At 38.9% G+C, this 27968-nt stretch overlaps 1 protein-coding gene across 1 annotated transcript; it reads right to left on the bottom strand.

Annotated features, from left to right (window-relative positions):
- Positions 1–73: 73 nt before the first annotated feature.
- LOC126094837 (coiled-coil-helix-coiled-coil-helix domain-containing protein 10, mitochondrial) lies at positions 74–26304 on the bottom strand. Its single transcript, XM_049909437.1, has 4 exons — positions 26146–26304; positions 5396–5549; positions 5063–5303; positions 74–365 (listed from the first exon to the last, which is right to left on the bottom strand). The coding sequence occupies exons 1-4, from the start codon at positions 26178–26180 to the stop codon at positions 352–354; spliced, it is 444 nt and encodes a 147-aa protein (XP_049765394.1). The 5' UTR covers positions 26181–26304; the 3' UTR covers positions 74–351.
- Between the last annotated feature and the right edge of the window lie 1664 nt (positions 26305–27968).

The following is a 27968-nucleotide window of genomic DNA, read 5'->3' as shown; positions in this document are numbered from 1 at the left end:
AATTGTTGACAATGTACTAGTGGTATATAAATGCAAATCCAACATTTTTCAGGTTTTAGTAAAAAATACAGCCTTCTATGTCAACTTTATTTTCAACATATACATTCAAGATCAACACTAACAACTTTACAACCTTTAACTTTATTTCTCAGTACTCTGTTTACATCTTAATGAAAACTTTCTCAGTTGTCAAGTGAATATTAACACAGCAATATTGGATAATAGCTCCAAGAAGAGTTGGAATTTTTACACCTAGGCTTTGATATTTTTGTTCACTGAGACTAGAATTTTCATGCTGCTACTTCATGCTTCAACAGCAAATTCAACTATCCTGCTGATGTCCAGTTCCACTCAAAGAGGCAAGTCTGCAAAATGTAATTGGGAAGTATAAATAAATGCATACTTTCTCAAAGTTTTAATTTTTCTTAAGTTAAAAATTAATGTTAAACTAGACATTGTCTAAGGAGTATGCAATCTAATATTCAAAATTTGTTTTATTGAAATTTTATCACAGAAATTAAGAGGGTCGACTTTTTCCAACTGCTAAGCAGCCATTATCAGAATTAAACAACATAAGAGACAAAAGTCAAATGGTTACTGCAAGATCCAAAAACTGTAAGTGCACATGCATTTTTTTCTGATCTTTAGTTCTGACAGCTGCTTAGCATTTAAACCCAGTCCACCATATCAATTCCTGCAATCAAGAGAAAATAACAAACCATTAACACAAATATTGATTTTGCCAAATATTTTAAAACACTGTGCAAACTATTATATGAATCAAGTCTATACGAAAATTAGGCTTTTAAGAGTAGATGACAGGCTTAAGTTCTGAATTTACTTTTGATATGTATGCCAAGGTGGGTTTAATAATGCACTAATTATCCAGCCTTGACAAGAAATGAAATAGTTGGAAAAGTGATATGCTGATTGTAAAGGCTGGAGTTTGTGCTGGTACATTAATATCTGTTCTTTAAAACTTATTTGAGTTTTAGGCATCAAAAGTTAGCATTGCCTTGTGATATGAAACCCCAGTGACTCAAAAGAAATTAGAAACCGCAAAAATAAAAGAGGTGGGTATTAAATCTGGGGAAAAAATAAAAAAATAAAAGTTATGAGCCAACCACAGACAACTCAAAAGTATCATGAAAGAAGGACACACTTAGGTAGGCCGCTATTACTATTATGGCAAAGCTGCCATTGTTCCACATCCAACCAACTGCATAACCAAATTGTTTCTTGCTCCCATGTAAACCCCCTCCTCCCATCACACACACACACACACACACACACACACACACACACACACACACACACGGGGCGGGGCGGGGGGGGGCGGGGGGGGGGGGGGGGGGGGGGGGAGAGAAGCACACACACAATATGCTAAGTAGCTGAGTACTGTAACAGTTTGTCCTTTGTTACATTCACTTGTGTCAACTTTGTCACATAACATAAACTTGTGATATGAAAGGCCTGAATATAAACTTTTGTTCTTTCTATCAGTGAACAGTTAGACGACTGTGAATCTGCAATGAAGTTATTCAATGAGCGCAAGGTTGGCAAATTAAAAGTCAAGCATCACAAATTTTTATATTTAAGCTTGCTTCTACTGATACTCTGACAAGTTATAAAACTGTGAAGCTTGCCATGTGTATGCGTCTAGAGGGTGCTATTTACAAATGGTTTACACAAAACAGATTACAATGAGAACTGAGCTCTAGTCCCATTCTACATAAAAAGGCAATTCAAGTAAATGAAAATCTTGGAAGGCAATTGAATTTTAAGGCAAACAAGAGCTGATTAAAACACTGTGTGTAAAAATATGGCAGTCATGAGCTTAAACTAAAAGGAGAACTTAATTCTTCAGCAACATGCCCAAAAGAACAGACACCACATATACATAATTACGGTGAGGATGACTGATGTATCACTTCAATACAGATGCACACCAAGCTCAAATCTTACGGGAATTGGCAAATTCTGTGAGTAACTGAGATAATGGGCAAGGAGCACTACTCAGTATTGCGTGACTAAGTTGAATATCTGGGTCCGATGGGTGGCGTGCTAGAGTAGCCCATGCAGCTGCGATGACCACTGTGTCCGAATTGTGCAGTGGTAAGCAAATCTGCCTAAAATAAGCACAAATTTTCAACTTTTCCCACTGACTTAAATCAATGCCCACTGGCAGCTGATGTCAATTCCTTTGTATCTTAATTCATACTGGCTGCAGGATCAAAGAAGTGTGTTCTTTTGGACACCACATATACGACAGTGTCAACGCTGCAGATCCAGGGCATCAATTGTGCACTATGGTGGAACAGTAAAACCTTGTCAATGAAAGCATTTCAATTAGTGGTCCAGAAAATGAAGAGGTAAACATACCAGCTACTTCTCAAGTATTTCCATATTTAGATAATGCCTTGCAAGGTGTGGTGTCACAGCCAGACACCACACTTGCTAGGTGGTAGCCTTTAAATCGGCCGCGGTCTGTTAGTAATATGTCGGACCCGCGTGTCACCACTATCAGTGATTGCAGACCGAGCGCTGCCACACGGCAGGTCTAGAGACACTTCCTAGCACTCGCCCCAGTTGTACAGCCGACTTTGCTAGCGATAGTTCACTGACAAAATACGCTCTCATTTGCCGAGACGATAGTTAGCGTAGCCTTCAGCTACGTCATTTGCTACGACCTAGCAAGGTGCCATTACGTTACTATTGATGCTGTAAAACATGTACCATCAAGAGCGATGTTCACCATTTATGGATTAAAGTTAAGTATTCCACAGCTACGTCCTTTTTTGCTAGTCTCATTTCCTTGACCTGTTCCAGACCTTACGCCAGCCTGCGTGATCTAAAACGCGTGCCTTTCGGCTTCCTCTCATAGTGGGTTGGCTCTCTTGCCAATCCACAACACAAGGTTTTGAAGCTCAAAAGAAAGCAAACAGTATTAGATGCTTGTCCTGAAAAAAAAAAAAAGTGACTGACTTAACTGCTCATAAGCAGGTACTTTTGCATGGACAGATCAAAATGAAGGATTTTTAAGTTTTAATTCTACGCAAAGTGCATATGTATTACATTTTTTTTTTTTTTTGTTTAGGCTCTACTACTATCATTCCTACTGCACCTACCTCTATAGTAATAAAAATTAATGTTATAATTATATCTTGTTTTTCACCAATAAATAAAAGTACATAGTTTGATTATCTGAATGAACTGATTTTCCACACACCCATTTCCCCCAATTAGTTCAGAGAATCGACACTACTGCATTACAAAATCAGATACAGGTAACGCAGGAGTAGGTCTAATAATGAATAAGAAAACAGGAACATGGCTAAGCTGCTATGAACAGCATAGTTAATAGCCAAGATAGATACAAAGCCGCCATCCAATAAAGTAGTACAAATTTATATGACAACTAAGCTCTGCAAATGAAAAGATTGAAAGAACATTTGATAAGATGAAATAAATTATTCAGATCCGTGAGGATGATCAATTAACTGTGACAGGGTACTAGAATTTGATAGTAAGGAGGAGAAAATTATATATATGTTTGTGTTTATTTGTATATCAACATACCAACACTTTCGTTTGGTAAGTTGCATCATCTTTGTTCTTAGATATATTTTTCCCACGTGGGATGTTTCCCTATATATATAAAATAAAGGTCAGCTGAATGGAACAGATTGTCTTGAGGGGTTGTAACATCCGATTAAGTCAGGCAGTGCTCAGGAAATTAGATAGGTAAATGAGACAAACCAAATGTAAGTTACATTATATGGGCACCAAAGAAAGCAACTATGGGTGAAGTAGAGAGGATACAAAATTTAAACTCACGGTAGCAACGTAAGTGTTTCTGGAAAAAAAATATGTTAAAATCAAGTATAAAATTAAGTGTTACGAAGCCTTTTCTTAATGCATTTGGCTCAGGTGCAGCCTTATGTGGAAGTGAAACTTCCACAGTAAGTAGTTTAGCTTTTGAGATGTGGTGCTACAGAAAGATGATCAAGGTTAGAGTGGTGTTATCTAATAACTAATGAGGTACTAAGTCAAACTGGGTAAAAAAAATTATTACGGCATAACCTCACTAAAAGAAGGGATTGGCTGATAGGACACATCCCAAGAACCAAGGAATTGTGGAAGCAATTTTATTACAAGACTAAAACTTGACCACAGTAAGCAGCTTCCAATCTATATATGTGGGAGTGTGATGATGATGTTTGGTTTGTGGAGCGCTCAACTGCGTTGTTATCAGCGCCCGTACAATTATCCAATCTTTGCTCAGTCCAATTTCGCCACTTTCCTGGATGATGATGACATGATGAGGACAACACAAACACCCAGTCATCTCGAGGCAGGTGAAAATCCCTGACCCCGCCGGGAATCGAACCCGGGACCCCGTGCTCGGGAAGCGAGAACGCTACCGCGAGACCACGAGCGGCGGACGTATGTGGGAGTAGTAATGCAGACTCGAAGAGGCTATCACAGGATAGAGCAGTGTTGAGAAATGCATCATACCAGTCTTCAGACTGAAGATGATGACACCACCCCTTATGTAATGTGCTGATTTTTTAATCACTCCCCAAAAATATATATGTAGTCCGAAACATCAAAGTCTTACACCTTAAAACAATTTGGGGCAGTTACAACTGAAAGTTGAATGCATACCGCCACGAACTATCAAGAAGTTGATGGGGCAAATGACTATTTGTGCGTGTTTCATGTAGCACATCTAACCCTGCTATTTAATTTGACTCCTGCACCCATTTAATTTGTTCACTGCTCAAACACTCCACTCCATCTTCAGGCCACGAGTGGCCTACCGGGACCATCCGACCGCCATGTTGTCCTCAGTGGAGGATGCGGATAGGAGGGGCGTGGGGTCAGCACACCACTCTCCCGGTCGTTATGATGATATTCTTGACTGCAGCCATTACTATTCAGTCAAGTAGCTCCTCAATTGGCATCACGAGGGTCAGTGCACCCCGAAAAATGACAACAGTGCATGGCGGCCTGGATGGTCACAAATTTATCATTAGCTTATTGTAGGCTCATCACTTACGATTTGATGTTTTGCACTGCCGCAGAGCTTCATTGAAACCTTCACAAAGTGAAAGGTCACTCTGCTGCTGAGCGCACTGTAGGAACTGCTTTATTTCCCACGCACAAGGTCCGGTTGGTTCCATCGGCTGGTTACTGTAACTCTGTTGTGGTGCTGGTGCTTGTGCTTGAGGAACAGTGTCTGCACTAGAGCCACCACCCCCACTGAACATTGAAGTAAGGCCGTGTCCCACTGCATGACCCTGTAAATATGTGATACAATATTATTAACGATTTTGATATTTTCCACTTCATAATGCAGAATAATCTTGACTAAATATAAGAAAGAACTTACCACTGCAGAACCAACAGCTACTCCACCAGCCGTTGCTGCCATCTGCTTAAACATAGACGGCTGCTCTGCTTGCATCATTGGAGGTGCTGCTTGTTGAGGAGGAGGATGAGCTGGCTGGTTGTGCTGTGGTGCACGAGCAGGCACTGGGGCAGCTCTAGAAAGAAGGAAAAAACATACTATATTGTGATACTTTAGATGTTAGTAACACCCCATGGGGTATAATGCACATGATTTTGTAGAAATACAACAACAGCCAAAATAAAGACTTCTATTTTCCAAGGAGTAAGTCAATTGTCTGCATAATGTGGGCATTAGTAATTTTACTGACTGGGATCAACATTGCACATGAATTTACAATATTTTGCAATCTTCATTTTAATGTAAAGAGCAATTGTATTGAAGATACAGTCTGCAGAAATCTAGAATTTGATTGCTGTCAAGATTTTAGCAACCGGAGGTCACAGTTTAACAATGGCATCATAAATATCACATAAGAAAATATATTTAAAAAGAAAGATGATGAGACTTACCAAACAAAAGCGCTGGCAGGTCGATAGACACACAAACAAACACAAACATACACACAAAATCTAGCTTTCGCAACCAACGGTTGCCTCGTCAGGAAAGAGGGAAGGAGAAGGAAAGACAAAAGGATATGGGTTTTAAGGGAGAGGGTAAGGAGTCATTCCAATCCCGGGAGCGGAAAGACTTACCTTAGGGGGAAAAAAGGACAGGTATACACTCACACACACACACATATCCATCCACACATACAAGACACAAGCAGACATTTGTAAAGGCAAAGAGTTTGAGCAGAGATGTCAGTCGGGACGGAAGTACAGAGGCAAAGATGATGTTGAAAGACAGGTGAGGTATGAGCGGCGGCAGATTGAAATTCGAAATTAGTGGAGATTGAGGCCTGGCGGATAGCGAGAAGAGAGGATATGTTGAAGGGCAAGTTCCCATCTCCGGAGTTCTGACAGGTTGGTGTTAGTGGGAAGTATCCAGATAACCCGGACGGTGTAACACTATGCCAAGATGTGCTGGCCGTGCACCAAGGCATGTTTAGCCACAGGGTGATCCTCATTACCAACAAACACTGTCTGCCTGTGTCCATTCATGCGAATGGACAGTTTGTTGCTGGTCATTCCCACATAGAACGCTTCACAGTGTAGGCAGGTCAGTTGGTAAATCACGTGGGTGCTTTCACACGTGGCTCTGCCTTTGATCGTGTACACCTTCCGGGTTACAGGACTGGAATAGGTGGTGGTGGGAGGGTGGACAGGTTTTACACCGGGGACGGTTACAGGGGTAGGAGCCAGAGGGTAGGGAAGGTGGTTTGGGGATTTCATAGGGATGAACTAAGAGGTTACGAAGGTTGGGTGGACGGCGGAAAGACACTCTTGGTGGAGTGGGGAGGATTTCATGAAGGATGGATCTCATTTCAGGGCAGGATTTGAGGAAGTCGTATCCCTGCTGGAGAGCCACATTCAGAATCTGATCCAGTCCCGGAAAGTATCCTGTCACAAGTGGGGCACTTTTGGGGTTCTTCTGTGGAGGGTTCCGGGTTTGAGGAGATGAGGAAGTGGCTCTGGTTATTTGCTTCTGTACCAGGTCGGGAGGGTAGTTACGGGATGCAAAAGCTTCCCACTAACACCAACCTGTCAGAACTCCGGAGATGGGAACTTGCCCTTCAGCATATCCTCTCTTCTCGCTATCCGCCAGGCCTCAATCTCCACTAATTCCTAATTTCAATCTGCCGCCGCTCATACCTCACCTGTCTTTCAACATCATCTTTGCCTCTGTACTTCCGTCCCGACTGACATCTCTGCTCAAACTCTTTGCCTTTACAAATGTCTGCTTGTGTCTTGTATGTGTGGATGGATATGTGTGTGTGTGCGCGAGTGTATACCTGTCCTTTTTTCCCCCTAAGGTAAGTCTTTCCGCTCCCGGGATTGGAATGACTCCTTACCCTCTCCCTTAAAACCCATATCCTTTTGTCTTTCCTTCTCCTTCCCTCTTTCCTGACGAGGCAACCGTTGGTTGCGAAAGCTAGATTTTGTGTGTATGTTTGTGTTTGTTTGTGTGTCTATCGACCTGCCAGCGCTTTTGTTTGGTAAGTCTCATCATTTTTCTTTTTAAATATATTTTTCCCACGTGGAATGTTTCCCTCTATTATATAAATATCACATAAGCTATTTTTGACAGGTGATACCTTATATAATCATTTGTGACTAAATTTTTCAGGCTAACATCCTTAGCATTACATTCACAGCTACTTTAAAATGTTTTTGTATTTACATTTTAAGATGAATTGCATCTCTCACATCTTTATCCATTACTGAAGAACATGGACCAAGCCAAGCAATCAAACTCCCTCATAACAAGTACATGTTTTCAGCATTTCTTTGATTTATGAAAGTTAGTCCAGATTGTGCCCATCTGTGATGCCTTGATTTGTATATACACTGTTTCTTCAAGTTCAAATCTCATTTGGAGCCTGCATGTTTTATTGGCCATTCAGTGTAAGTCACAGAAGTGACTTTCATGGAATGTGAGACACCCATTACAGTTTCAATCCATCCTACTAGCGAATCAAAGTTTGCCACTAACTTCAAGATAAAAACCGATTACTCCATTTTATATTCTCCTCTCCATCACACCTCTATTACATTCATATTCCACAGCTGTCCCAAGCTATGGCTTAATAGTGTACTTTAAGACATTTCTGTGTTTTGATACTTTGTATTTCTCTATACACACCACCAGCTGCCTTTTCACATGAATAGGTATTTTAACAGTTCGAGATTGAACCCATTTTCAAATGTAATCATGTCTGCCAATAGCTGAATTACCATTAGTATTATCTTAACTGTTTTAACTCCCATTCAATTTCTAATTCAGATGGAGGTGACTGACAGTGATATTTCTCTGTCATTCCAGGTGTTACAAAGCTGTAAAAGCCTGTACTATGTTCAAAATCATCAAGATTTTTCTGCTTAAGGGATGAATAGAATGATCAGTGTCCTTCATAGGATTCTCACTAATACACAATAAGGCTAATTCTTTGAAGAAGATCTGGGCAAAGATGGAAAGTTTACAAAACAATGTGAGCAATGCAGCAGCCTGTACAGAGTGCCCCAGGAGGAATTATCAACATTCAGAGATACGAGAGCAAACACAGGCACTAAAGTACATACCTTATGAGGTATGAGCACTCTTACCTTTGTTACTGTGAAACACATCAACAAGCGTTCACAGCTCTTAATGTATGGATTTTAGACCCCAACTGTCATATCCTTGAATACTGACCATTCCTACTGGGACACCCTGTACAGCATTGAGTAATGGATAACGAAAGAATGAAAGCAGCTTAGAGTGCCAAAAATTAAGTTTTAGAGAACATGATCAGGTGGACACATACAAAAATTAGCAACTATTACTGAAACAAATCATGGTAGACAACATTAATGAATTACAGTGTTAAACAGAATTGTGGCCTGTCCTTAAGCTATTTTCCAATTATTTTTAATATTTGTAACTGCTACTTTTTCTCACAAGACATAACATTTTCTAGTATTTAAATATTAGCTAACACTGTTGCAAATGAAGACTTTCAGAACATGTCAATGCAGTAAAATAACCTTGAGCTGCTTCTTGTGTAAATTTGCAGAAGACTGAAGGGCAGTGTACCCTAACATGTAAGAGTTCAACTTTACTGCGATGGTCAAAAATATCTAGCTGTCTAAAAAAAATTAAAGTATGTCACTAACTGACTATGAGAGACAGAAATAGTTTTAGAGCTTCCCAAATTTCCAGTATTTCATTGTGAGCCACAGCACTGTGCAGCCATGAAAAAAAATGTTATCCTTATTAATTAACATCTCAGAGAATGAGTGGATTTAATTGTAAAGTCTCATTTCCAAATCTGAAAAAACACACACATTCTACAAATTCAGTGTGCAAAGTTTTCAAGCTACTTAGTGGTACACAGTTTAATGCTTTTTGCAAACTGTAGAGTCCCGAGTTTGAGTGTCGGTCCGGCACACAGTTTTAATCTGCCAGGAAGTTTCATATCAGCGCACACACTGCTGCAGAGTGAAAATCTCATTCTGGTAACAGAATATTGTTTGTGATCCTAAATTTCACTGTTCTTAGATTGGAATCTTCATAGTCCAAACCATTCAAACCAATCGAATGCGAGTAGAATATGCCTTTTGAAATGCTAGAGACACTGAACTGACAACAATAAATCCAAAGAGATTTTATTGGGAATATGTTATCATAAGACAGCAGGGTGATAAATCTTTATCAACAAGCAGTGAATATGCTTACAGTTGTCAACAAAAAGCTCTAACAATTCCAACTGAGGGCTATACACTGAACCTACTACTCTCACTTTATCCCACTAACAGTATGAATCAAGCAGCAAGGTTAGCTGCCATTTCCACCACTTAATGATTCATAAATTGAGTAGTAATCTCACTTCTGTTTATTGGTTATTTTAGAAAACAAAATCCTATTATGAGCCATGAAAATCAGAGTTAAAAATGTAATTTAAGTATGAAGCATCACCGTATAAATAAAGGAATTTAGTTTTCATTTCAGGTTAAAGGAAACAATCATTTCACATGACAAAACTGCAACATTTCAAAAGTGGTATCATTAAAGGCTTTTGCAAATGGGGGAAAGTCATTTAGAAAATAAATATTAACTGGACCAGAAACTCAAGAGTGGTGGAAACTAGTTAACTCAGGAGTTTTGTTCCGACCTTTCTGTACACATTTATTTAACACAAAATGTTTAAATGTAGTTATCACTTAGCCAATTAAGCAGATATTACATTTATAATGTTTTTAGATATCCTTTATAGAAAAATTTGAAGATGAGGCATTTACACTGAATACTTTTTTTTCTAGGTACATGAGTGACACCTTTGTCATATGGCCCCACGGGAGGGAAAAGCTCGATGTTTTCTTGGAGCACGTAAACTCACGCTGCCCTAACATTAAACTGGAGAAGGATGGACTACTCTCTTTCCAGATGTATTGGTTAAGAGGAAGGCAGATGCACCTTCAGTGACAGTGTGTAGCACAAACTCACTCACACCAACTTGTACTGGCAAGCCAGCAGTTGCCATCACCCAGCACAGAATATCTACAATCTATGTTCTACAGAAATTTATACTCTTCTGAAGATGTTCAAAAGGCACTGCACTCTGTTTCCCTGTCAAAGGTTCCTGAAGAGGTGCAAGAAGAAATGCAGAAGGTTGCCTATTTGCCATATGTTGAGGAATGCTCGACAAACATTAAAATCGTGTTCCACCCACCCACCAAGATTAAGGCTCTCCTACGCAGTGTGAAGGATGGCCTACATCAACAGAAATCGGGCATTTACCATATACCATGTGAATGTTGTATGGCATACACTGGCCAGATGATCAGGACCATTGACATCAGGTGCAAGGTGCACCAAAGGCACACCAGACAGACAGGCAACCAAGTGAGCAATTGCATGAAGACCTCAAAGGACATAAATATGAAGACAGAGTTACAAATAACTGCCCAGTAAATGCAACAAAGAACACACATGAAATGGTATCTCAGGCAACAGACAATATCTGAGGACATTCTTCAGAGTCTCAAGTGGCAATTTCAATACAATCAGCCTGAAAATAACATTGCAGCTGCTCCTGCCATGCAAGGACTTCGGACAGAACACCTAACATGGCATACCATGTTAACAGAATGTCCTAGATCACAGGAGAATGTAAATGATAACAATTGGAAGATAAAACAAATAGCATGGCTTGGATGTCATTCAGAACTTAATACAGCAAGACTGACCACAAAGTATGTGCACAGTGGTCGGCAAAGCCATGGCTAGAAGACAATGCTTGCATTGGTCAGTGCATACCATGGACAGAGTGCCTAGCCCAACATTGGCATAAGTACCGGATTCATTCCATACTGGTATTGGTATCAGACAGCACCTGAAGAAGACTGCAAGTCACGCAGTTGAAATATCATGCAGGAAAGATGCGAACAACCAGCAGAAAGCAGATCAATCAACATGACATACAGTGTAATTACACTAAGAAGATAAATTTGTGGAAGCTGTCAAATAATCCTACAATAACAAATTGTGTGGAAACCTTGATCTGGGTGCAGCTATTTCTAGGACCTAAGAAAAAGTCCCAGTGTCAATTTACTTTAAAAACATTAGAATGAAAACTTCAAAAAAATTTCCTATTTTGGCAAAATGTATAACACAGCAAAACTCAGCATGTTGCCTATGTTTTCCAGTTACCCAGTGGGGACAGGACTACTGATAATTACACAAGTAAATCTCCTGCTGTAGTACACAAACAGAGCTGTAAGTAATTAACTAATTTCTGTATTTTATATTTTCTTTCTTTCTGTATCAATGTGATGATTAGCTTACCCATGTAGGCTCTATGAGACATGTGCACCAAACTTTCTTACAGGGATGCTTGGAGCAGAGAAATCTGGCAGTATTAACTTTATCTTCAGTCAGCATAAAAGTGCCAACATTCATTAGCTATACTAGTATTTTAGAATTTGTTGTAACCCAAAATAACTTCTGACTAAACAAAATCATTCGAGCAAATTCTACCTGTTCATGCCACTTCTGCTTTTCTAGAAATGATGAACATGTATGAGCATGTTCTACATGATGCCTGTCATGGAAGCGAAGTCTGAAGCAAGTATCAATATTTCCACCTCCCTCCCATGAGTATGAATCCGTAAAAAAGAAAGTACCCACATAAAATGTAACTAGTTTGCAATCTGCCCTGAGACTTTCTGCTGTAGGGTGTTCAAACAAATTACATCAATTTATTTTCAACTCTTAGGATAGTTTAGACAAACAATGTAATTTCTTTCTTATCCCTTAACCCTCTTGACAATCTACTTCATTGCACTTCAAGGTAGTTGCACATAGCACAGTTACACAAATTATTCGGAGACTAAAAATGTGCCAAAAATTAATCAGTACCTACTGGCCACAGCATTTCCTACAAATATTTTTCTCCAGTTTAAGTTTCGGCCTAGAACTTTTAATTTTCAGTGTAAAATTCGGTGCAGGAGAAATTTCAATGAATGATTTCTGTTGCATCGGGTCACAGTCAAATTGAAGCTATGTTATTTTTCTGGCAATGACAACATTTTTATTTTCATTATTTTTCCATAATATGACAGTCAATGGCATAAAAATGCTGTCAAAGGAATTCCATTTTGGAAATAGTTCTTAAGACTGTGACTTAAGCAGTTATTTGGGCCATATTCTTTTCCCCTATAATTGCTCCTCTAGAAAGAGAGTAGAATATCCATCTTCTGTGAAATTTGCATTAACAAAGAGACCCTTGCAGAGTGAAAGTTCAATCAGCAAGGTGTTATAGTCTCAATCGTACAAAAAAGCCAAGGATCCCAATCAGCTTTAACCCAAATGTCATTAAAACACACATCCCACTCCATGGGATTTTTAATTGTGATAACACATATTTCGAACCAAATGGTAGTGATTTATGGTAAAGGAGAGCCTATCGGCATAAATTTTTTCTACCCAATATAATCTCAGTCAATGTGAATTGCTAGCTATCTATAATGCATCAAAACATTCTATGACTAAAAGATGATATTAATGAATTACTTATCTGCAGTGATGAATTAACTTACAGTCATCAAAACCAGTTTATCTGCCTTTCTAAATATCAGTAATCACAAGTACAGATGTAGTAAGTGTTAACTTAATCCCTACCATAGATTTTCTAACTAGGATAGCTAATTGCCGACAGCTAGCCATTGACAATATCTTAAAAGAAAGGTTTAATGAACACAATCATTTCACAACTAATAGCCAACGGCCTCTCAGTCCACGACAGGCAGTGTCTTTTGTTAAATGTTAACAATTAACAACACAAAAAAACTAAATGTAATTTCAAGAGGATAGTCAGTAAGCCAAAAACTGATTACTTCAGAAAACACCTCAAAGATACGAACTGGAGTTCTACGTACAGTGTTCATGGCATGAATGAAAAATGTAACACTTATTATTAACCCAGATAGTCCTGAATTATTTGTTTTTCAAAAATTGATTTATATCTTATCTACATTCATTCACAAGGTTGTATGGAAGAAAGTAAAAACAATTTTGAGTATTTATTTTTATTTAGTATTTCCAAAAATGGGCGTCCTTCCAGAAGGACGTCAGGACAATAAGGTAACATGTTTTTAAAGTATATGACATTGCACAATTAACTTGTTTTGGTTTTTATACTTTCAAATAAACATAAATAAATTCGAATTATGGGCTAAAACAGCTAATAAATACAAAAAACAAAGAAAATAACCTATACACATATTTTATGCACTAGTATGATAAGACAAAAAGCAACAAACATGAAGTGGTTCGTCACATCTTACACACATAGTAGTAGTTTTTTTGTGGCAACTTCGACATTTCAGTTGCTTCTTCTTTTTTGTTATCTCGTCCGTTGGTAATTCAGCAACATAATGTTCTCTTCCATCAAATCTAGAATCTTGTTTTGCCCTCTTACTAAGACATCCTCTGCTGGTAGTGACTCTTTTGTTACTTTCAAGAATTGCAGTGACAATTCGACGACGAAATGTCAGATGATCTATGGGTTATTCGTTGTGCTTGTAAAGATCCCAGGCATTTTGCTCTGCAATGTCTATAAAATGTGCAGTGATCGGGAAATACAACTTTTTCTCTCTTATAGAGCATCTATATAGGGATTGATTTTGGTGAGCTCGATCTATGCCTCCCAAGTTAGGTTGAAGCACGCTAATGCTTTTTTTTTGTTCCCTGGTAAATCTTGCTACAGAGCGTAGTGGTCGCACTCTGTCAAAGTTGGTGGCTACAGTAACAACACTGTTGTCATTCCAACGTACAGTGGAAATCCCGGATGCTGAGTCAGAACAAATTTCATATGATCATCTATTTTCTTTTATCATTTTATCTACAAATAATAGAGTACAATTCTTAACTCTGTTTCCTCTTATGTTCCTGTTGCTTCCACGCCCCTCTCTTCTAGGTCATGTAACGCAGTAGCATTGAGCTGACTTGATGGTAATTTATCTACACTTGGATTTTCTTCCGCACCCGAATGACTTCACCTACGTGTGTCAGGTTGCACCTACCGAAGAATACACTGGTAATACATATCACTTGGGTAAAACCCTTTTAAGGACACCGTTCAAACATTGCTGCAATTACTGCCACTGTTACCGCAAAATAAGGATAGCATGCTGAATGAAAGTAGCACAGAATTCCCATATGGATTTAGCTCTACAGATAAATGATAGAAAAATTGTGGTAATCCGTTATGTCATCAGTTGAATTTAGAGGAGGGTGTAATGTTACATTCACACCAGTATTAGGTATTTCCTCATCTTTTGATTCTAACATGTCCAAAAGTTCCATAAGTGTACATCGTTTCCTGTGAATACAAAATGACAACACATTACCCTGACGTCCTTCTGGAAGGACGGTTGGAAACATTATTGAATTACAAATGACGAAAACTTTCAATCGTAATATGAGCATATAAATAATATAGGATAATTCTTTAAGATATTATATGACAAGTTTCAGAATTATTGACGCAATATGAAAGAAAATATATATACCCATCGATGACAAGGTCAGTCAGTTCGTCCATGGTAAAATCGGCCCTATTTTCAAGACACAGTTTCTCACTCACTATAAACGACAGCGTCAAACTGACTGTCGCAGCACGCAACAGACTCTGCCTACTTCATATAACAATGCGTCACAGTTCGTTACAACAATGCGTTATACGCAAAAGTAAATAATTTCAACAGTGAGTTACGTCGTCCTTCCAGAAGGACGTCAGGGTTATCTGGGTTAAAGTCCTACTTTATTTCACTGTTGTCTTTCCCCCAAAGCTAACTCAAGTTAGACCAATTACGATACTATGACACAAGCGACCACTGTCTCTGGCAGTCCTCAGCTTCTGACATGCGATTGACAGATTGACAGTAGTCACATGTGTAGGAGGTGCATTTGCATAAATGTGTGTGTGTGTGCGTATGGATCATTAACGAGTCATTTTAGATTCACATCACAAATTAATTTGCACACGATATGGTACATTCTGAACATTTCTGAGGTTTTTTCCAAAACAAAAAGACATACAGATGTTGTGGGTTATGGAGTCTTGCCCACCACCTTATACCACATTACAATAATAGACGTTCTTCTCCGGAACAGAAGTTGTCAAGGAAAAACTTTTTCCACTTTGTTTTCAAGTTTTACTTAACTGTCAGACATTTTATGTCAGTTGGCAAGTGATGAAAAATTTTTGTTGCGGCACTGAGTGCCCTATTTTAGTGCTGAAGACAACCTTAATGTGGAGTAATGAACATTTTTCCTTCTGGTATTGTAAATACCCCCCCCCCCCCCCCCCCCACCCATGAACCATGGACCTTGCCGTTGGTGGGGAGGCTTGCGTGCCTCAGCGATACAGATAGCCGTACCGTAGGTACAACCACAACGGAGGGGTATCTATTGAGAGGCCAGACAAATGTGTGGTTCCTGAAGAGAGGCAGCAGCCTTTTCAGTAGTTGCAAGGGCAACAGTCTGGATGATTGACTGATCTGGCCTTGTAACAATAACCAAAACGGCCTTGCTGTGCTGGTACTGCGAACGGCTGAAAGCAAGGGGAAACTACGGCCGTAATTTTTCCCGAGGGCATGCAGCTTTACTGAATGATTAAATGATGATGGCGTCCTCTTGGGTAAAATACTCCGAAGGTAAAATAGTCCCCCATTCGGATCTCCGGGCGGGGACTACTCAAGAGGATGTCGTTATCAGAAGAAAGAAAACTGGTGTTCTACGGATCGGAGCGTGGAATGTCAGATCCCTTAATCGGGCAGGTAGGTTAGAAAATTTAAAAAGGGAAATGGATAGGTTAAAGTTAGATATAGTGGGAATTAGTGAAGTTCGGTGGCAGGAGGAACAAGGCTACTGGTCAGGTGACTACAGGGTTATAAACACAAAGTCAAATAGGGGTAATGCAGGAGTAGGTTTAATAATGAATAGGAAAATAGGAGTGCGGGTAAGCTACTACAAACAGCATAGTGAACGCATTATTGTGGCCAAGATAGATACGAAGCCCACACCTACTACAGTAGTACAAGTTTATATGCCAACTAGCTCTGCAGATTATGAAGAAATTGAAGAAATGTATGATGAAATAAAAGAAATTATTCAGATAGTGAAGGGAGACGAAAATTTAATAGTCATGGGTCACTGGAATTCGAGTGTAGGAAAAGAGAGAGAAGGAAACGTAGTAGGTGAATATGGATTGGGGCTAAGAAATGAAAGAGGGAGCCGCCTGGTAGAATTTTGCACAGAGCACAACTTAATCATAGCTAACACTTGGTTTAAGAATCATGATAGCAGGTTGTATACATGGAAGAACCCTGGAGATACTAAAAGGTATCAGATAGATTATATAATGGTAAGACAGAGATTTAGGAACCAGGTTTTAAATTGTAAGACATTTCCAGGGGCAGATGTGGACTCTGACCACAATCTATTGGTTATGACCTGTAGATTAAAACTGAAGAAACTGCAAAAAGCTGGGAATTTAAGGAGATGGGACCTGGATAAACTGAAAGAACCAGAGGTTGTACAGAGTTTCAGGGAGAGCATAAGGGAACAATTGACAGGAATGGGGGAAAGAAATACAGTAGAAGAAGAATGGGTAGCTTTGAGGGATGAAGTAGTGAAGGCAGCAGAGGATCAAGTAGGTAAAAAGACGAGGGCTAGTAGAAATCCTTGGGTAACAGAAGAAATATTGAATTTAATTGATGAAAGGAGAAAATATAAAAATGCAGTAAATGAAGCAGGCAAAAAGGAATACAAACATCTCAAAAATGAGATCGACAGGAAGTGCAAAATGGCTAAGCAGGGATGGCTAGAGGACAAATGTAAGGATGTAGAGGCTTATCTCACTAGGGGTAAGATAGATACTGCCTACAGGAAAATTAAAGACACCTTTGGAGATAAGAGAAACACTTGTATGAACATCAAGAGCTCAGATGGAAACCCAGTTCTAAGCAAAGAAGGGAAAGCAGAAAGGTGGAAGGAGTATATAGAGGGTCTATACAGGAGCGATGAACTTGAGGACAATATTATGGAAATGGAAGAGGATGTAGATGAAGATGAAATGGGAGATACGATACTGCGTGAAGAGTTTGACAGAGCACTGAAAGACCCGAGTCGAAACAAGGCCCCCGGAGTAGACAACATTCCATTGGAACTACTGACGGCCTTGGGAGAGCCAGTCCTGACAAAACTCTACCATCTGGTGAGCAAGATGTATGAAACAGGTGAAATACCCTCAGACTTCAAGAAGAATATAATAATTCCAATCCCAAAGAAAGCAGGTGTTGACAGATGTGAAAATTACCGAACAATCAGTTTAATAAGCCACAGCTGCAAAATACTAACACGAATTCTTTACAGACGAATGGAAAAACTGGTAGAAGCCTACCTCGGGGAAGATCAGTTTGGATTCCGTAGAAATACTGGAACACGTGAGGCAATACTGACCTTACGACTTATCTTAGAAGAAAGATTAAGGAAAGGCAAACCTACGTTCCTAGCATTTGTAGACTTAGAGAAAGCTTTTGACAATGTTGACTGGAATACTCTCTTTCAAATTCTAAAGGTGGCATGGGTAAAATACAGGGAGCGAAAGGCTATTTACAATTTGTACAGAAACCAGATGGCAGTTATAAGAGTCGAGGGACATGAAAGGGAAGCAGTGGTTAAGAAGGGAGTAAGACAGGGTTGTAGCCTCTCCCCGGTGTTATTTGAGCAAGCAGTAAAGGAAACAAAAGAAAAATTCGGAGTAGTTATTAAAATCCATGGAGAAGAAATAAAAACGTTGAGGTTTGCCGATGACATTGTAATTCTGTCAGAGACAGCAAAGGACTTGGAAGAGCAGTTGAACGGAATGGATGGTGTCTTGAAGGGAGGATATAAGATGAACATCAACAAAAGCAAAACGAGGATAATGGAATGTAGTCGAATTAAGTCGGGTGATGTTGAGGGTATTAGATTAGGAAATGAGACACTTAAAGTAGTAAAGGAGTTTTGCTATTTGGGGAGCAAAATAACTGATGATGGTCGAAGTAGAGAGGATATAAAATGTAGACTGGCAATGGCAAGGAAAGCGTTTTTGAAGAAGAGAAATTTGTTAACATCGAGTATAGATTTAAGCGTCAGGAAGTCATTTCTGAAAGTATTTGTATGGAGTGTAGCGATGTATGGAAGTGAAACATGGACGATAAATAGTTTGGACAAGAAGAGAATAGAAGCTTTCGAAATGTGGTGCTACAGAAGAATGCTGAAGATTAGATGGGTAGATCACATAACTAATGAGGAAGTATTGAATAGGATTGGGGAGAAGAGAAGTTTGTGGCACAACTTGACCAGAAGAAGGGATCGGTTGGTAGGACATGTTCTGAGGCATCAAGGGATCACCAATTTAGTATTGGAGGGCAGCGTGGAGGGTAAAAATCGTAGGGGGAGACCAAGACATGAGTACACTAAGCAGATTCAGAAGGATGTAGGTTGCAGTAGGTACTGGGAGATGAAGAGGCTTGCACAGGATAGAGTGGCATGGAGAGCTGCATCAAACCAGTCTCGGGACTGAAGACCATAACAACAACATTGTAAATACAGGGTGTTTCAAAAATGACCGGTATATTTGAAACGGCAATAAAAACTAAACGAGCAGCGATAGAAATACACCGTTTGTTGCAATATGCTTGGGACAACAGTACATTTTCAGGCGGCCAAACTTTTGAAATTACAGTAGTTACAATTTTCAACAACAGATGGCGCTGCAAGTGATGTGAAAGATATAGAAGACAACGCAGTCTGTGGGTGCGCCATTCTGTACGTCGTCTTTCTGCTGTAAGCGTGTGCTGTTCACAACGTGCAAGTGTGCTGTGGACAACATGGTTTATTCCTTAGAACAGAAGATTTTTCTGGTGTTGGAATTCCACCGCCTAGAACAAAGTGTTGTTACAACAAGACGAAGTTTTCAACGGAGGTTTAATGTAACCAAAGGACCGAAAAGCGATACAATAAAGGATCTGTTTGAAAAATTTTAACGGACTGGGAACGTGACGGATGAACGTGCTGGAAAGGTAGGGCGACCGCGTACGACAACCACAGAGGGCAACGCGCAGCTAGTGCAGCAGGTGATCCGACAGCGGCCTCCGGTTTCCATTCGCCGTGTTGCAGCTGCGGTCCAAATGACGCCAACGTCCACGTATCGTCTCATGCGCCAGAGTTTACTCTTCTATCCATACAAAATTCAAACGCGGCAACCCCTCAGCGCCGCTACCATTGCTGCACGAGAGACATTCGCTAACGATATAGTGCACAGGATTGACGACGGCGATATGCATGTGGGCAGCATTTGGTTTACTGAAGAAGCTTATTTTTACCTGGACGGCTTCGTCAATAAACAGAACTGGCGCATATGGGGAACCGAAAAGCCCCATGTTGCAGTCCCATCGTCCCTGCATCCTCAAAAAGTACTGGTCTGGGCTGCCATTTCTTCCAAAGGAATCATTGGCCCATTTTTCAGATCCGAAACGATTACTGCATCACGCTATCTGGACATTCTTCGTGAATTTGTGGCGGTACAAACTGCCTTAGACGACACTGCAAACAACTCGTGGTTTATGCAAGATGGTGCCCGGCCACATCGCACGGCCGACGTCTTTAATTTCCTGAATGAATATTTCGATGATCGTGTGATTGCTTTGGGCTATCCGAAACATACAGGAGGCGGCGTGGATCGGCCTCCCTATTCGCCAGACATGAACCCCTGTGACTTCTTTCTGTGGGGACACTTGAAAGACCAGGTGTACCGCCAGAATCCAGAAACAATTGAACAGCTGAAGCAGTACATCTCGTCTACATGTGAAGCCATTCCGCCAGACACGTTGTCAAAGGTTTCGGGTAATTTCATTCAGAGACTATGCCATATTATTGCTACGCATGGTGGATATGTGGAAAATATCGTACTATAGAGTTTCCCAGACCGCAGCGCCATCTGTTGTTGAAAATTGTAACTACTGTAATTTCGAAAGTTTGTCTGCCTGAAAATGTACTGTTGTCCCAAGCATATTGCAACAAACGGTGTATTTCTATCGCTGCTCGTTTAGTTTGTATTGCCGTTTCAAATATACCGGTCATTTTTGAAACACCCTGTATGTACATCATTGTTCCTTTTGAAATTCAGTAGATTATTTACAAAAAATTTCATGAGGGAATAAATATACTGTGCGGCAGAAGTCAGAATGCCCAACTCCTTAAACAGATTTCTACAAGATTATCTTAAATGAGCACCACATTATTCTTACTGCACATTTTTACACAATGAAGACTTTCTTTCTTAAAGGTAAGTTACCCCAGGACATTATTCCATATGACATCATTGATTGAAAATATGCAAAAGATGTCTGCTTACCAATTTTTCTCTCTAAGATTTATTTGCAATAATTCTAAGTGCAAATACGCCTGAACTAAGTTGTTTTAGGAGTTCCGAAATGTGTTTTTCCAATTTAAATTCTCATCCAGGTGGACACTTAAGAATTCTGAAGTTTGCATCCAATTTATTATTTCCTCATCATGTATTAAAATTATCATTGGTGTAGTACCTCTAGATGTGCAGAACTGAATATGTTGGGTTTTTTAAAGCTGAGAGCAAGACCATTCGCAGAAAATCAGTCAATGATACTTTTAAGACTTTTGTTTACCATTTATCCGAGAATTTTCAATCTTAGTGGCCTTACTTTCTCTTGTGTGTATCAATGTCCCTTCATCTGTAATATTACCAGCTGCCAAGTTTGGTTTGTTTACAGATGATACAAACATTGCAATAAATAGTAAATCAAGTAGAGTCTTACAAAGACTGTCTAATAAAATTTCATTCACGACCAGTGCCTAGCCAACTCTTCTTCATTAAACTTAGTAAAAATACTTATTGGCAACTAAAACTTATATAAGAGAAGAAGTTGACTTAAATTTTTAGGATTACATCTTGTTAAATTCAACTGGAAGGTGCATACTACATAATTGTTAAAGCACCCAAACAAATTTATATATGCAATGCAAATGTTGTCGACACACACAATATAAAAATAAAAAGCTGCCATACTATGCTTATTGCTATTCCTTAATGTAAGACAGAATTTATTTATTTATTTATTTATCTATCTATCTATCAATCTATCTGCATATTTCTGCTCTTTCCGCTCCCAGGATTGGAACGACTCCTTACCCTCTCCCTTAAAACCCACATCCCTTCGTCTTTCCCTCTCCTTCCCTCTTTCCTGATGAAGCAACCATGGGTTGTGAAAGCTTGATATTTGCGTATGTGTTTTTTATTGTGTCTACCTACCAGCGCTTTCCCGTTTGGTAAGTCACAGCATCTTTTTTAATATGTCTGCTGCCTCTTTCTTTATACAAATAACTTATTAAACAATGTAATGATACACTGTTCACTCGTATCTCACTATCATTTGCTGCGCGCGCGCAGCAAATGATAGTGAGATACGAGTGAACAGTGTATCATTACATTGTTTAATAAGTTATTTGTATAAAGAAAGAGGCAGCAGACATATTAAAAAAGATGCTGTGACTTACCAAACGGGAAAGCGCTGGTAGGTAGACACAATAAAAAACACATACGCAAATATCAAGCTTTCACAACCCATGGTTGACTATGCTATTTCTCTTACATTTGTCTGTTCCAAAAGCCATATTTATATCATTGCTGAATACTTCTGTTATCTTTAGTAATTGGTTGAGTTGTTGCTGCCAGTAGTTTTAGATCATCCATGTATAACAAATGTGTGATTTTGTGTGGGTATGTTCCAGTAATATTGTATCCATAATTTGTATTATTTAGCATGTTGGATAGTGGGTTCAGAGCAAGACAGAACCAGAAAGGACTTAATGAGTCTCCTTGGTATATTCCAAGCTTAATCTGTATTGGCTGTGATCTGATATTATTTGAATTTGTTTGGATTTTAAGTGTGGTTTTCCAATTTTTCATTGCTATGTTTAGGAACTGTATCAATTTAGGATCTATTTTGTATATTACCAATATCTGTAGTAACCATGAGTGGGGTACACAATCAAAAGCTTTCTGGTAATCAATGTATGCGTAGTGTAGCAACCTTTGTTTAGTTTTAGCTTGATATGTCACCTCTGCGTCTATTATCAGTTGCTCTTTACATCCTCGTGCTCCTTTGCAGCAGCCTTTTTGTTCTTCATTTGTAATTTTGTTCTGTGTTGTATGTGTCATTAATTTCTGTGTAATGACTGAAGTTAATATTTTGTATATTGTTGGTAGGCATGTTATGGAGCGATATTTTGCTGGGTCTGCTTGATCTTTAGGTTTCAGATAAGTTATTCCTTGCGTAAGTGTATCAGGGACTGTGTATAGGTCTGCAATGTAACTGTTAAATAATTTAGTTAGATGTGAATGTGTTGAGGTGAACTTCTTTAGCGAGAAATTTGGTATTTTATAATTTCCAGAGGCTTTCGAATTGTGAGTAGAATTAATTGCTTGGGTGACTTCATGTTGCAAAATTATCACTTCAGGCATTTGTGGTATCATCTTGTACGAGTCTGTTTCTGCTTGTATCCACCGTGCATGCCTGTTATGTTGTACCGGGTTTGACCATATGTTGCTCCATAAGTGTTCCATGTCTGTTATGTTTGGTGGATTGTCTATTTTAATGTGTGTGTTATCTATTGTCTGGTAAAATTTCTTTTGGTTTGTGTTGAATGTTTGGTTTTGTTTCCTTCTATTTTCCACTTTTTTTGTATCTTCTAAGTCGTTTGGCCACTACTTGTAATTTCTGCTTCTTTTCATCTAATTGCTCTATCACTTGTTGTGAGGTTTTACCTAACCTTTGTTTTTTGTCTGATATTCAATTTCTTATAAATTGTGTTAGCTGTCCGATGTCTTCTCAGTTTTCCTATTCTGATCTGTAGCCTGTGTTCCCATGCCGGTTTTGTGGGTTTCTTCTGTGTGTTGGCTTGTTCTGATCTCTGCCTAGTGTGTATATTTAGTGTAGTGAGTGCTCCTATATAAACCAGTAGTTCTAACTCTTCCATAGTTGTATTTTCATTTATTTTGTTGTGTACGATTGTGTTTATAGTGGTAGTTGTTGTTGTTTCGACTTGTGGGTTATTTGGTGGTCTATGCAAGAATGGTCTAATGTCTGTATTTGTGTCTTTGTATTCTATATATGACAGCTGAAATTTTTCTTCTATATCTAACATGTGTGTTACTTCGGGTTCTATTTGTGCTTGTTCTGGTGGCTGTCTTAAGATTTCGTTTTCCTCTGATTGTTTAATTGATGCATGTTGTTCTTTGTTTGTTTGCTCTGGGATGTTTGAGTCCATTACTGTATTTTCTTCTTCTTCCGATTGCACATTGTTCTGTTCCAATATTTGTTGTACTTGTTTGATGTTTTCTAATTCTAACTGGGGTATCCTGTTATTTTTGATTATTACACGAATCTTATCAGCTAGTCGTCGTTCTGTTAAAAATTTTAATTCTGGGTATCTGGTAATAAATGTTGTGTATACTTGTGATCTGTATCCAGTTGTGTTTTTTTGTTGCTTGGTAATAACAGAACATGAGGTGTCTGTTAACTTCATCTGACCATCTCATCTTCTGTCTTTATTATTATTATTATTCTTATTATTACTATTATTATTTGTATAACATTTTTTACCAAACCCCTACTCTGTTTCATTTAAGTGATCTTTCAATGTATAAAATGTATTGCATAACTGGTACTTTCTAGCTGCCTTTTTAAATTGGTGTATTTTCACAATTTCTTTAATGTATTCTGGTAATTTATTGCACAGTTTTATTCCTTGGCAGAAAATGCTGTATTGAGTTTTATACTTATTTTTTTCCTTGGTAAATGTAGGTTGAGTCTAGCTCTTGGTCCATGGTCATGGACAGAGCTGTTTGTCCAGTAATTACTAATGTTTTTTTATGTGTACAAATGAGTGGTACATGTATCACAAGGTGCAGTTAAAATCCCCAGTGTTGTTAACAAATCTTTCAATGAACACGACTACTATTTTTGGTTATTATTCTTATGGCTCTTTTCTGGAGTTTTAAAACTGTTCATATTTTGTATATCTGTTCCCCAAAAAAGAATGCCATAACCAAGAACTGAGTGTACATATGAATAGTATGTAACTCAAAGACACTGCATGTTACACACTGATGATGGAATTCTATGGCCATAAGTTTTCTGGGTCCAAACACGGGAATTAAGAATTATTTGTGGTGTGAACTCAAGAACATCCTGCAGTGGCACTCTGGATACTAGCTACTGCTTTGAATGTATTACTTATTTCTTAATGACGTAGCTCTTTAAAATATTTATTTTTCAAACTACCAACTCAATTCATGGAATCGGTACTAGGAATAATAATCTTAACAAATATTTGATGTCACTGTGTTGTTCACTTTTCTGGAACACACATTTTTGTGACTTTTCAGAGGTCATAAGTTGTTTTACGATCAAAGTTCAGTTTAAGAGGTGCCTAAAGGATTTATTGGTGACCAACTCCTACTACACCATTTATGAATTTATTAGTAACGACTATTAATATCAAACATTGGTAGTATTAATACTACCTGACTTCTGCACAAACTCAGAACAGTAATGCAGTCAGTTGTTAACTGATTTTTTCTATTTGATGACGCATGATAACAGCTAAAATATTATCATATCACCTCAGTGTATTGAAAATCCACGAGGTCCATTTCACTAAGAATATGTGGGAAATACATCAACATACTAGTGTTGCTTTGTAAAAATTTATTGTGTATCCTCGTTTGTCTAACATGGTTTAAATCCTCACTAGGCCCTGTAAATGTACTGGAACGAATAGTAGGTCTGATGTGACCTAATCTAATATAAGCAGTTACTGGGCTGGATTACGTAATCTGCTGTACTCATTACGGAAATTTTTTTACCGTAAATATAATTAACGAAGTGTTAGAATGTGTAACAAAAATCCAATAGCACACATTCCGTACTGCCACGTTTTTCCTTGTCCTTTCACAAATTGTGGGGAAAAATGTCCTGCCCCAAACAAATAAAAAGATTAAGAAGCGCTAATATAAATGATAAACAGAGGTTCTGAACATGTATTTCTGACCTAAGCATTTCAATCAAATATTATATTTCGCTGTGAATAACAGTAACGACAGCTGAAACTCGCTATTCATTGGGCAATCTTCATGACGGCGACAAAGCAGGAGCATACAAGTCTGATGCAATATGTAGTAATCAGTCACATGCACCGTCTAATTTTTAAAGAATTTTTTTGTTCATCTGCTTTATACGCCTCTTAAAGACAAACTTAGAAGTTAAAAAAACCGCGGGGCTGATTGCTGTTTCGGGATCAACCAAAACTACAGAAGCTATATCGAAACATTTCATCTGTTAATTTTCCTTGTCAGCCGACGATCCCACTAAATCACAAAATGGATACACCTGAAAATATTGTCCACTTACCTCACCATTCTGGGACAGAATAATAACTACGTTTTGATTAAAAAAAAAAAGGTGTAATTTATACTCAGGTGCGACATAAATTTAATTTACCTTGGGGGAGGAGAACTTCGTCCACGTCGAGGCATTGTTAAAGTTTCAACAAAACGTTGGTAAAAATTTTAGCGAAGTCACAACGAAACTATACACCACGATCCCTCCGGCTCCACACTTATACTGGCAGAGATGTTACGTTACACCTTCTAGAACCAATTCTCGTAGAACGTCACTGTCACGTGACACTAGCCCTTCAAGGCTATGTAATTATAAAGATACCTTACTTGAAACTTTCTACATATTCGCTGACGGAGTTGATTTCGTATTTACATATATATTTCCAGCAAATCACTATAAAACAGCGGGTTCCTTTCATTTTAACTTATATTAAGGTTTCTTCTTATTCCGTTCACCAATGTCGTATTAAGAGAGTAGGAATTATCTAAGGAGTGCAATGTGTCGATTCCAAATTAAACTCGGTGTCGATTCGCACGCAGCGATCTGTTCGCAAACGTCTTCGCAGAGGTTCCATAGTTTCACAGAATTGGAAATTTGCGAGTATGTGAGATGTACGCAAACTTCGAAGTTGGAGCTGGTAGTCTGAGCAGAATGGCTAAAATCTGTGGGCGTAAATCTCATCTGCGCAGACAAATAGTAGCGCGTAGATTGGAAATAACCGCATACCTAGCACGTGAAACATGTTTGAGCCAGCTGTTTGCTAAATCTACCGTTTTTCTCATCTTTGCGTAGACATCGAATTCTAAAACAGCTGTTACGTGTCAGTATTCAAGAGGTGTTATTGATAAATTTATGGAAGTATATGAGGAGGTGATACATTTTCGCAGAACGCTAAGAGCAAGGGATAGAGCGCTCGGAGTAAGGAGGCTACTGTTTTAATTATAGATAAAATAGGAGCAGCTGACCCTGCAGCAAACAGGCAAACGGCAGTAAAAAGTAAAAAAATGATCGCTGACCTTTTACAACATAGAATCGAGCAAAGTGACGAAATCTATTCGATCTACGCCCAAATAAACAGGGTGGTCAGATACAGTCTGAAAAGCTTGTAAGGATGTTACAAGGTAGGTTGTGGTGAGAAATAACTGTTAAGAAAAAAATTCGATACATTGCACCGTTTCCGAATTAACCAGCACTGAAGTTAGCCAATAAGGTCGCTGCGAGCGCAGATTCAAGCGGCCCTCCAGACACAATTAGTGTCAGTTGCTCTCATTGCGTGAACGATAGCGCACGAGACTGCACAGTCTTTGGCTCACGTTCAGTCCTTACTACCATTCCGTGTCCAATTTTTGTATTGCTTTCTTGTTCGGTTTCAGGAAACCAAAAGAAGAACACGTTTGGAGACACTGCCTCTGGCAAGCTGCTTGGATTTGCGTGCGCAAAAGCCTGATCGACTAACTGCAATGTTAAATAACTCAGGAGCGGCGTAACGTATCAAATTTTTTTTCTTAACAATTATTTCTCAGCACAAACTAGCCTGGATCACCATTACTAGCTCTCTAGACTGTATCTGACCACCTTGTATGCGTCGAATTTGTGCTGTTTTGATACCGTATGCTTTTTGATCGATTGGCAAATACCGAGGCCCTGCACAAACAAAAGTCATATACATCTACATATATAGTCTGCAAAGCACTGTGAAGTGCATGGGAGAGGGTATTTAGCGTGGTAGCATATATTAGGGTTGCCACCCGTTCCAGTCACTTGTAGGGCAATTCTTCACTTAATACTAGTTGCGTAAACTTTGTAATAAGTGTTTGTGGGATGATTGGCATCTGTTTTCATGAGTCTGGCAATTCAGGTTTTTAGTATTTCTGAGATTCTCTTCCATGAGTCAAGCAATTCTGTGACCGTTCTTTGTATAT

Source organism: Schistocerca cancellata, chromosome 1, assembly GCF_023864275.1.
Source record: "Schistocerca cancellata isolate TAMUIC-IGC-003103 chromosome 1, iqSchCanc2.1, whole genome shotgun sequence".
Taxonomy (NCBI): Eukaryota; Metazoa; Arthropoda; class Insecta; order Orthoptera; family Acrididae; genus Schistocerca; species Schistocerca cancellata.
The sequence above is the reverse complement of the archived record's forward strand: the minus strand, read 5'-3'. Positions and strand labels throughout refer to the sequence as shown.

What these genes read in the sequence shown, in the direction of transcription:
- LOC126094837 (XM_049909437.1), bottom strand. Translation starts at nt 26,180, where the DNA reads ATGCCTCGACGTGGACGAAGTTCTCCTCCCCCAAG. An exon ending in CGAAGTTCTCCTCCCCCAAG is followed by an intron (nt 5,550 to 26,145) that starts GTAAATTAAATT and finishes CCTTCTTTCTAG; the next exon opens with AGCTGCCCCAGTGCCTGCTC. An exon ending in TAGCTGTTGGTTCTGCAGTG is followed by an intron (nt 5,304 to 5,395) that starts GTAAGTTCTTTC and finishes ACATATTTACAG; the next exon opens with GGTCATGCAGTGGGACACGG.